The sequence below is a fragment of the Candoia aspera genome, chromosome 4 (genome assembly GCF_035149785.1).
Source record: "Candoia aspera isolate rCanAsp1 chromosome 4, rCanAsp1.hap2, whole genome shotgun sequence".
NCBI classification, from domain to species: domain Eukaryota; kingdom Metazoa; phylum Chordata; class Lepidosauria; order Squamata; family Boidae; genus Candoia; species Candoia aspera.
Window position 1 is genome coordinate 109,657,638 of NC_086156.1, and position 11,893 is coordinate 109,669,530.

General features: G+C 39.0%; 1 protein-coding gene across 1 annotated transcript; it reads left to right on the forward strand.

Moving 5' to 3' along the window:
* Positions 1 to 152: 152 nt before the first annotated feature.
* LOC134497031 (vomeronasal type-2 receptor 26-like) lies at positions 153 to 11,671 on the forward strand. The gene is made up of 5 exons (XM_063302747.1): positions 153 to 314; positions 2,579 to 3,390; positions 5,664 to 5,928; positions 9,472 to 9,598; positions 10,755 to 11,671. Exons 1-5 carry the CDS (start codon positions 153 to 155, stop codon positions 11,669 to 11,671), a joined length of 2,283 nt encoding a protein of 760 aa, XP_063158817.1.
* Positions 11,672 to 11,893: the final 222 nt, after the last annotated feature.

The window sequence follows — 11,893 nt, forward strand, 5'->3', positions numbered from 1 at the left end:
TATAATGTTATTCTTGTTCTAGCACAGTGCCAAAGAATTACCAACATCTCCTGTCAATGGTTTTTGCTGTAAATGAGATCAATGAGAACCTAAAGCTTTTACCCAACATTTCCTTGGGGTTCCAGATTTATGAAAGTTACTTCAGTGCACGCATGGCTTATCAAAATACTCTGAACCTTGTATCTCGTCATAACAAGACTGTCCCCAACTACAAGTGTGATGTTGAAAAGAATCTGATAGCAGCCATTGGGGGCCTTGATTTTGAAATCACTCTACACATGGCCTCCATCTTAACCCTCTACAAGATTCCCCAGGTAAGATGGAAAGAGATAATGAAGGAGTCTAGCAGTAAAAACAAAATAACCAGTGTAAAAATAAAAAGTGCACTTGAAAGAAACCAGACTGTAATATGTAGAAAAAAGATTATTATAGTAATTCAGTTTTGTGTATTTGCTTGACAGGGAGAATCAAGATAGACTGAAAAAGGGGAAATGTCTGGGTATTTAGCTGAAGAATCAGTCCTTTCAAACTGAATGCCTTGGTGCAGGGAAGATGTTGACCCAATTTGCCTCAAAGAATTGCCTTGATCTGGATTATTGGAACAATCCAATTTGAAGTTGTATGTCAATTAAAAAATAGAGTCACTAGCTCCTGGCAGCACTCAGCCAGCCTTGTTAGCTCTCAAAAGCTAAACAGAGTTGGACCTTGTTAGTACGTGGATGGGAAGCTCTCAAGGTATGCAAAGGCTGAAGGCTGCATTGGGAAATTGTATCCATCCATTCCTCTATATCTATCTATCTATCTATCTATCTATCTATCTATCTATCTATCTATCTATCTATCTCCCAGAAGAAGACAATCTCCTTCCTTCCTTCCTTCCTTCCTTCCTTCCTTCCTTCCTTCCTTCCTTCCTTCCTTCCTTCCTTCCTTCCTTCCTTCCTTCCTCCATTCCATTCCATTCCATTCCATTCCATTCCATTCCATTCCATTTTTGTTAGTTTGAGAAAGTGATGACAGCATTCTTAGTGATGATCAGGAGCATTTCAATGGAGTAAACTTTAGGCAAGGATGCTAAATCTTAATATGATGTCTTTCCAAGCACATTTGGTAGAGGTGGGGGAAACAATGCCTAACCTTAGTATAAATTATAGAATATGTAATGGTCTCTCCTATGGTTCCATGTACTATATCAGAGTATAGACTTCTTTCTTTGCCTTTACAAACATTGTTCATATAGAGAGGTGTGCAGTATTTTGGATTTGAAGCAAGCAAGGATAGTTCAGATCCAGCATAAGCCCCCTTGCTGAATGGTGGGTTGCTCCTTAAGGGAACTCAAGGGAACATCCTGGACTTGGACAGTAGCTGCATGGGTGCAAGTAAACACATTTGAATTAAGAAGGTATTAAGAGGCTGACTACTAGACCCAAAGCACCCATGCCCACTTCAGATCTGAATACCCTCCTATTCATATGTCTTATTAAATTATGAAATTCACTGTCATGAAATGTAAGATCAGCCACCATCATTAAGGGATTAGACAAACTCATGGAAAATATCTGCTACTAAGTACTTCTAGTCCTGATGGCTACAGAGATAACATATCTGAATGCCACTAACCATGACACATGAGCTAGAGTTGCTGTGGTAATGCACCTGAATTTCCTTCTAGTGAACTTCTCATCAGCATCTGGATGCAACAAAAAGAGGAACTACATGAGCCAGAGGTGCCCCCTGGAATGGGTGGGAACAAAAATTGGGTCTCATTTTGCAATTTTCACAATTTGGGGTGAGTTTAAATGTTAAATGGGTGCATTAAAACTTGCAGATGCTTAAAGCATCCAATTCACACCTTAAACTACCTGAAGTCCTTCCTCAAGTGAGCTCTGGCATCACCTCATACCATGAAAGCCTGGATGGACCTCAAATCAACTGAGATTATTCAGCTATTTCATGGGCCTTAATTTGATCCAGCATTGAACTTCCTTTAATAACATGACATAGAATCCCTCTGAAAGGAGACTAGGGGAGTTCAGGATTCTGGCAATTAAAATGACTTGGAAAAATAAAAAGGAAAGAAGCTCTGATGAAATCTAGTAGAAAAACAAGTCTGACGTCCCACAGAGTGAAACACTTTCCACAGTTCTCACTCCTTACTCCATTCCAGAGCCAGATTTTAAAGCTTTTAGGTAGGAGAAGGTCTTTGGGTCCAATACTCAATTAAAAGTTTCTCTCTAGATTAAAATGGAATGACATTTTGTTTGTATTGTTTGTTGAATGTGTGTCCCGCCTTTTATAGCACTTCCTATGCCCACCCCTCCCACCCCAAATCACAACCCTGTGAGGTAGATTAGCTGAGAGAACAATTGGCCCAAAGTTACCTATCAATATTTGTGGCTGAGGGGGAATTAGATCTCCTCAGTGCCAGCCCAACATCTTAGCCACAAGATTGCCTTCACTGAATGTCTTCAAGAATGTCTGAAATTATTGAAGGAAAGATAAAATCCTGTAGGTATCAGATATGAAATTCAGACATGAAATTCACTAACAGGTTGATGAACATCTTTCTAATCTTCTCTAGGTCACCTATGGTTTATTTTCTCCAGCAATGAGGGAAAAAAATCAGCTTGCTTTCTTATACCAGATGGTTCCTACTGAAACCTATCAGTTGAATGGACTTGTTCAGCTCCTGTTATATTTTCAATGGAAGTGGGTTGGGATCATTGCCTTGGGAGATGAAAAGGGGGAAATGTTTGTGCAGACCTTATCACATCTGCTTTTCATGAGTGGGATCTGTATAGCCTTCACAGAGAGAACACCTAGTCATGAGTATTTCTTTCAGGTGGATGAACTGATAAACCAATTAAAGAATATAGTTGTGTCCCTACATGAGACAAATGCCAGTGTAATTGTTGCAAAGGCAGATACGCACACCATGTTGGATATTCACTGGTTGGAGTTTGTGGTTAACAGTTTTGAATTACAGCCTATTGACAAAATATGGGTTGTGACCGCTCCTTGGGATTTCTCATCCGAAACATTTCACAGAAAGCTGAATATACAGATCTTCCATGGTGCCTTATCATTTGCAATTCATTCCAAGGAGGTGCGGGATTTCCAAAATTTCCTTCAAAATTTGAATCCACGTTCTGAAGCTGATAGCTTTATCAAGCTTTTCTGGGAACAAGCATTTAACTGTTTATTTGAAGATGCAGATGCAGGGCAGAATCAAATGCCATATTGCACTGGGGATGAGCAGGTGGAGAATATTCCTGGACCTCTTTTTGAAATGCAGATGACAGGTCAAAGCTACAGTGTCTACAATGCAGTCTATGCTGTGGCTCATGCTTTCCATGCTATGTATTCATCCAGAACCAAGCACAGATTGAGCGTGTTTCAACAGTATGTTCAGTCTTCAAAGCTGCAATATTTTCAGGTAATCTCCTTCACATTAAGCAAGCCTACCTTTTTTATGACTAGATAGCTATCTAGGATGCAGAATTTGTGCTATTCCTACCAAAGCAACAGGGACTATGGCTTATTCATTAAACTCTAAAGAATTTGGTTTCCCACAGTGTGATTATGCAAAAAGGAGTTGCATGTACACCTGTTCATTTGAGCGTGGACAGGGACTGAAAAACAGTGATTATTTTTCCCTGTCTACTGTTCCTCTGCAACATGTTGTCTTTCATAGCTAGTTTCCTTCATGAGCTTCAAAGAACCTGGTTTTACTCTTCAGTAATGCCTGGTTGGTGCAAAATAAAACACAGATACTGTAATCCACTATTTGATCATGGATGAGAAAGCAACTTGTGTAATAAAACTTGGAACTTGGGCTGGGCAGCTCCAGTTTCTCCCAGTTGGGTACAGCATGCAAAACATGTGGGTGGAAGAGTGGTGTAGGCTATCATCCAAAGGAAAAATATCTCTCTTACCAGAATACCTTTGTGGGTATTGGTGAGTATGTGCATTCTAGACCTGGTACCAGGGATAAATTAGGGATTCTGGTACTCTACCATTGTCCTGCTGCCTAACAAATTCCAGACTGAGAGGGCCAAATTGGTTTTGGAGCTGTTGTTGGAGACACCTAAACTTATAGTGTTGGAAGGTTTCAGATTATGGATCTGATGGATCACAAGAGGCCTTGGGAGGATTGGGGGCTGGTTTCTCCAGTGATTCTATTGAACCCCTGATTGGTACATTAAAATAAGGAGCTTGCTAGGGTGATTGACACAACTACACCTAAGTGCCACTCCACTTGCAGCTTGAAAAATGCCCTGAAGTGTGTAGTTGACCTGCAGGAGCTGAAGTGGTAAAGACAGAAGTGTAAATGAAGGGGATTTTTTCTCCTTCATAAAGTGCAAGTGGAAGAAGACTCAGTTCAAACCTGATATGGCAAATTATAAAGCCCATTTGAAAGCATATATTATGGTGATACATGCAGTAAGGAAGCAGGCACATATTGAATCAGCAAGCGTATGGTCTTCTGACTGTAGGGGGATAACTTGCAGACCTCAGACTTGCAAGATTCTGTAATAATAGCCAATCTCAAGAAAAGTCATTTTAGCCTTCCTGCAGAGTCAATTCCCTGGTCTGGTCTACCTAGTGGAGCCGACATAGGTCTTGCAAGTCTCATTGTGCTGCAGGTCCTCCTCCATCTTGCAGTTCAGTGAATTAGGGAAGCATCTGCCTCAGCCACTTCTGAAAGTTATCTTGTTATAGACCTTAAAAATGCTTCAGCCCCTTTTGCCTCAGTGACTGTTCCAGCTTTCTCCATCACCGTCATCTTCCTTACTCTCTACAGTTGTATATTCTAAACAAGAGAGAGGTCCTGATTGTGAGGGCCCTTCATTCCAGAAAGGTGGGAGAGCTGCCAATTCTGAATGGGATTACATTCTCCCAAAAGGAGTTGATTCATAGTTTGAGGGGGCTTCTAGCTCCAAGTCTTTCCCAGATTTCTCAGATTGAAGCAACAGCCATTTATAAGGTTTGGTTGATAACAGCAACTGAGTTCCTTTCTAGAAGATAATGAACTTAAAAAATTGTGGTGTACATGCTGAAAACCTCCAACCTCGATTATGGTGATGTGCTATACACAGGGTACCTTTGAATGTAGTCCAGAAGCTTCATTTGGGACATGACTTGCCTGCCAGGTTAGTCTTGGGAAGAACACAGAGGCCATATTGCACCTGTGCTTAAAGCAGGCACAAATTGGCACTGTGTGCCAATTGGTCATTACCTTGAAAGCCATGCATGACTTCACTCAAGGCTATTTGAGAGACTGTTTCTTCCTATATGAACATCCTCACTTACTAGGATCATCTGATGGAATTTGCCTAAATTTGCCATGACCTCATCTGGCAATGATTTGCATTTGAGCCATCCTGGTCACCACCCCAGCCCTTTGGAGTGCACTCCCTGAGTTGTGCAAGGGCATAATATCTTTGCCAACTTTTTAAAAGTCTCTTAAAAACATATTTTTGTACCCACTTTTAACTGCTGATGTCGTTAATTTTAAGTATGAATGCTACTTGCTTCCTTTCTTCTTCCAAATTGTAAATTGAACTGTTTTAGTGCCTTGATTTTCAGTGGGCGTATTTATTTACTGCTGAGACCCTTTGAGAGTCGGTGGTAGATACAGTTCAGAAATAAACAGGCAAATGCAGTTCTGCGAAACCTACTCTTGGCTTTCTCCCACTAAAGATCCACCCTTTTCTGAAGGAGATCTCGTTTAACAACAGCGCAGGAGACACCTTGTTTTTTAATGAGAATGGTGAATTAGAAGGTGGATTGGATATTATCAACTGGATAACTTTTCGAAATCAATCTTTCTTAAAAGTGAAAGTTGGGAAAGTGGACCCCCAAGCTCCAGAGGACAAACAGTTGTCTATTAATGAGAAGATCATTACCTGGCACTATACATTTGGAGAGGTAGGACCAAACAGCAAGATCTAAAGCTCGTATCTTGACTAAACCTTATACATGATTGGGCCCCACTCATCCTCCTTAAGGTTAATGGTCAGAAGTGGGGACTGTAAGAAACATACTTCCCCAGTTCATAAGTCCATGCAGCAATCCTCTGATTGGTTAAGTCAAATAACAAAATACCATTACAGAACTAAAGACTGGACCCAAGAGATATTGAGGTGTATAGAATCCAAAGATGGGCAGCAGAGGAGTAGCTTGGTAGGAGGTGCCTTAGATTAATGTAAATATGGAGCAAATATGTTGTAAGTTTCCTCATAAGACCATTTCCTACCAGGTGGGCTATACCACTACATTTGAACAAAATGTTTGTGAATAAATCAAGTGCAAGTATAAAATACTTGGATGAAGAGGTTGAACTAGAATTTGAGAGGGCCAGTTAGCTATGGGTTCCTTGGAGCCAGACATTTCCTCTCAGCTCAACCTACCTCACCGGGTTGTTGCTGGAGGAAAAAAATGGATTGTTATGTATGACACTTTAAAGGCAGAATACAAATGTAAGAAAAAAATTAAGAGGGTTTGTTTCAAAGTTTCTAGTCCTCTGGGTTATAGAGAGATGTCAAAAAGATGTTAATTATATATAAAGAAGAATAGCTGTAGAAATCTCAAAACCAGAGGGAGAATGAATGGGGTTCAGTGATTTGTATCATTCACCATCACTGTCCATTCACTTGCATAAGGACTATGGACTAGATGGTATATGAACATTTATTTGATGATTTTCCCAGTGTTGGTTCATTGGTTTGTTTTACTAGGCTTATAAACTGCTTCAATCATGTCTGATTCTGATAGGCTTACAGACCTCCAAAACAGTAATAAGATCACAATCTAAAACATTAAAATATAACAGTAATTTTTACCAGCACTGAGGAACAACTGACACTCATATATACAATCCCCTCCCTAAAGGGAGATAGCAACAAGGGACAAAGTTATAGAATTCCTATATGGTTTCAGTTATACTGCTGAAAAATGTTGAATTTGGAGTTTGTTTTTCAACACTGAATTTGAACCTTTGTCTAGAGTTCACAAATCTTAATTGTAAAGCCAACTGATTAGGACAAGCAACAATACCTTAGTATTAGTAGCCAGTTGTGAGAACTAATTGAGAAGTTAGCAAGTTATGAAGGACCTGGGAACTAAACACAACAGTACTTTAGATTGCATTTGTCCATCTTGATTTGACTGGAACACCAAGAGTTTAATTTTACCAATCAAAGAGAATATCTGTAGACCAGGGTTGAACTGGCCAGTGCTGAAGATGTTGCCTGGCCAGGCAATGAAACGTCTGAAAGAAAACAACCAAGCTCAGAGAGCACCAAGGATGCCACAATTTGATTTTAATTAAATCAGTCATGAGTACCATGACCATATTTTCTTGGAAAAACTGGGGACAAACCTGAAAAAAGGGGCTGACTGAAAAAGGTTCATAAAGATTTTTAAATGATTTTTAAAAAAAAATGTAACTTTGCTTTACAAAGGCAAAACCAAGAAAACAAATAATTAAATGAAATGAAATTAATCTAAAGGACAGTTTTCTGAAATAAAGGACTGTCCTTTATAATAAAGGACGTATGGTCACTGTAGTCATGAGCCTACAGGCTGAACCGCCCAGAGTCCCTCCTTTGGGGGAGATGGGCGGTGATAATAATTTAATAAAGAAATAAAGTAAGTCTTGGTGCACAATAGCTAAGAATTGAAGCAAACTGAGGTTGAGTCTTACTTTAAAAACTGGATGTGATTCATGTATAAGTGATTGAGAAAAAGAGAGAACAAGAAAGTTCATACATTTCCCAAGAAGTAACTTTTAATGCAACAATATTATAAGTCAGTTCTTTTTAAAATTATGTCCCATTTCTGGCCAAATAGTGGCCAGAAAATTCACAATTTTCTTATTTAAATTTGATTTAAATGTGTTAGATTTATGTCCCACCCATCCTTTTCAATAGATAGTATACATAGCTCTCCAATTTTTTTCTCTACAGTAATCTTGAGAGGTAAGCTAAGCTGAGAGAGAGAAGAGCTAAGTTCTCCAAACTTACCCAGTGAGCTTCTGTGCCTGAAGTTAGACATGACCCTGGGTCTCTCCAGTCCAATACTTACACCACTCTAAAATGCCAGTCTCACACTTGGCATTTTTTTAAAAAAGTCAGATAAACCTAAAACAAAATACACCCACGCTTTATTTAGTGATTAAGTTCCATTCCAATGACCAGGTCATTAAGCAAAATGGTTGTTAAGTGATCATGTGTCTAAGAAAGAGAGACGTGAAGATCACTGTTTTGCTGCTACCTCATCCAGATAAAGTTCTCTTGTATAGCTACACCAGCGTTACTCTCATTCCAGCATGCATTCTGGTCAGGTGCACAAAATTTGGTCATAAATGTGCTCGTCGGTCAGAAAATGAATTTTTTATTACTGTCATATTTGTGAATGGTCTCTAACCAAGGTAGGTGCTGAAGAAGGTGTAAGGTCAAAGCAGTATGTAATTTTTAAACTTTCTCAACCAATATATATGTAGCTTGGAAAGCCAAAGGTTATTAAGACCAGCAGTCTTCTGGTTTGAGAAGCTGGCCAATTTTAAAGAATGTAAGTGGCTTTTCTAAATGCTCCAGATTTAAAAAAAAAAAAATAGGGTTGAGGAAAGAGAGATTCTCTGATAATTTCTCAAAGGCAGGACATCTCTTCTGCAAAGGCACATCAGTAGCATTGCTCCTTGAAAATTCCCGTGGAAGGAATATGAAGCTATCTTCCTGTGAGAGTCAACAGAAATGTGAAAAAGCAAGGAGATTGCAGATTGTTGGAGACATAGAAGAAGTGGGAAAGAAGAGCAAGGGACAAAAGGTGTGTTATGATGTCACAATATAAAACTCTTGACTTATGTATCTGTGTCAGATGTCAGGACACCAGTGTGTAAGGGTGAGATTTATGTTGTGATGTCACTGCACAGGTGTCATCATTTTTCCATCATCCACTTTGGATACCTACAGTAGAAGATGCAATAAAGATGAAACCTTCACAGCTTGTAATAAGGAAAGGTCAAGGATATCACATTTCATTCAGGAGCATTTCATTGCAATTCTCTTCTCCTTGAAGTGCATTCTAAAGCAAATTCCATTTTGTTAAATGACAACTGGAATTTAAAACCATGGAGGATAATTGTTCTGCCTAGCATTATTCATTTTTCATAGTAATGCACGGCCATTGCTGCAAACTCTGGGAATGTATGTTCATACCTATGGAGGGTGCCCAAAGCAAGGAAGGCTAGAATGGTGTATCTGTTCAGCCAGTGTTGCTTCTATCCATGGCATCTGATAGAATTCAAAGCAAATACCTACAATCTGGGAGCTAAGGATCTCTTCCTCCATGGGTTAGCAATATTCTGGACATAAAATCACCCTGAAGTCCATTATGCCACAATTTGATTACAACACCCTGTTGAGGCTCAACTAAATGAGGATAAAATGGATTCTTCTTCTCCATGGGTAGGTTGTGCCCCTGTCCCTGTGTAATCACCCCTGCCTTCCAGGTTATAGCAGACAAAGCAAAGAAGGGGAACCGTTTTGTTGCTATGGTTGTGCTGAATGTCCATCAGGGAAGATTTCCAACCAGACAGGTAAGGAAGATCATACTATAAACTATAATTAAAAGATGTATGTCATGAATTTAGTTTTATTGTACAGCAAGATGGGGAGAAGAAGATATGCCAAACACCTCTCCTGTTATGTTAAATATCTGATACAAGTTGTATGGTGCAAAAATCCTTGATAAACAACCAAAGTTCATTCTGCTTCTGTACCTGAAAAATTATTGGCAGATTTGGAGCTGGATGTGACCTCTCTTCCCCATTGGCCTCCGCTCTCATGTTCAGAAATCAGAAATATAATTAAATAGTTCAAACCAGGGAAAATCCCAGGTTCAAATCTTATTACATATGAAGTAATAAAAAATAATAAAGTCCTTGTATACGAGATGGGTGGTGGAGAAATACGACAAATAAATAAATAAATAGATAAATAAGAATGGTGCACTCCAGTGTTAACTTCACTTTTCACAGAAATAGATCACTTGGCCATGATACCAAAGGACTGGGGTCTGGCTATTATAAGATCAATATATAAGAAGGGCAAAAGAGATGGTCCAGCTAACTTCCACCCAATTAGTTTGTTAGGTCAGATCAGCAAACCATATGCTAAACATCTACAGCATAAATTAAATTTTGTGGTTGAGTGTGGCCTGTAATCACAGCCAGCAAGGTAACAAAACACTGGAAAGATGAAACAACTGCTGGCTGGAATGATAAACATTTTCACATTTTATTAATGATAGTTCCTATCTCAACTGCCCTTGAATTCAGATTCTGGTTAGTAGAGTTCACCTTTCCTATGCCATGGAGATTTTTAAAAGTGTAGCATTAAGCAAAAAGTTTTGGGATTGTTTTTCAATGAAAACTGGGTTAGTAGTTTTGTTTTTTTTTTAATGTACAAACTAGCTACCTAACTAACTAATCTGCTAACTGCAACCAAATTATCCACTAGAAAACAGTTTGGGAATTTCAGAAAAAGTGCATCAGAAGGATTCTACTTGCAAGGACCCTAATTTTTGTCCTAAACTAAAGGAGTGTTTTGGAATCGCCCTGATTATTAATTACATTGTGTTATAGTATGAGAAAAGCTAGATCATATCTATAAGGCTGTCAGCCCCTTCTCATATACTGTACTTTATGCTTGAAAACTAAATTGACCTTCTCTGTTTCTCTCCCTTTCTCCAAGATATGCATGACTGCTTCAAATGCCCAGAAGATCAATACCCTATCAAAGAAAAAAATCAATGCCTTCCTAAGGAACTAAATTACCTGAGTTATGTTGATCCTTTTGGCAAGAGTTTGTCTTTTATGGCTCTTGCTCTTTCTACAACCACAGTCTTGGTGCTTGGAATCTTTATTAAGCACCGGAACACTCCTATTGTCAAAGCTAACAACCAAACTCTCACTTATGTTCTCCTTATTTCGCTCTTTCTCTGCTTCCTCTGCTCTCTATTATTCATTGGCTGCCCCCAGTTACTGACTTGTCTTTTCCGACAAACTGCTTTTGGTATCATCTTCTCAGTGGCCATTTCTTCTGTCTTGGCCAAAACAATTATAGTGGTTCTTGCTTTCATGGCTACTAAACCAGGAACTGGAATAAGGAAATGGGTGGGGAAAAGATTTGCATCTGCTATTGTTTTATGTGGCTCACTTATTCAGACAAGTATTTGCATGATATGGCTGGGCACTGACCCTCCATTTCTAGATTTAGATATGAAATCTCTGCCCAAAGAAATTGTAGTGGAATGCAATGAAGGATCAGGCAACATGTTCTACTACATTCTGGGTTACATGGGGTTTCTGGCTCTCATCAGCTTCATGGTAGCTTTCTTTGCTCGGAAGCTGCCAGACACATTTAATGAAGCCAAATTTATCACATTCAGCATGTTGGTCTTTTGTAGTGTCTGGGCGTCTTTTGTCCCAGCTTATCTAAGCACCAAAGGAAAATACATGGTAGCTGTGGAGATCTTCTCTATCTTGGCTTCCAGCACTGGTTTACTGGGTTGCATCTTTGCTCCGAAATGTTACATCATCATTTTGAGGCCTGATCTTAATAGCAAAGGACAACTAATAAGAAATAACAAGAAGGAAAATAGCTTTTGAAAGTCTGTACTTGTATAAAATGGTGATGCAAAGCTCAATGCAGTCTGAGAAATAAATACTTTGTACCTATTCTTATGCATTTGTCCATCTATTTCTCATTCCCTCACTCTCTTTAAGTATAATTTCTGATTTTTAAAGGATTTTGATTAATACTCTAGTATTCTGGGTGATGCCTTTTAAGAATGTCAATAGCAAAAGAAATGCTTGTCATATTCGTGTTTA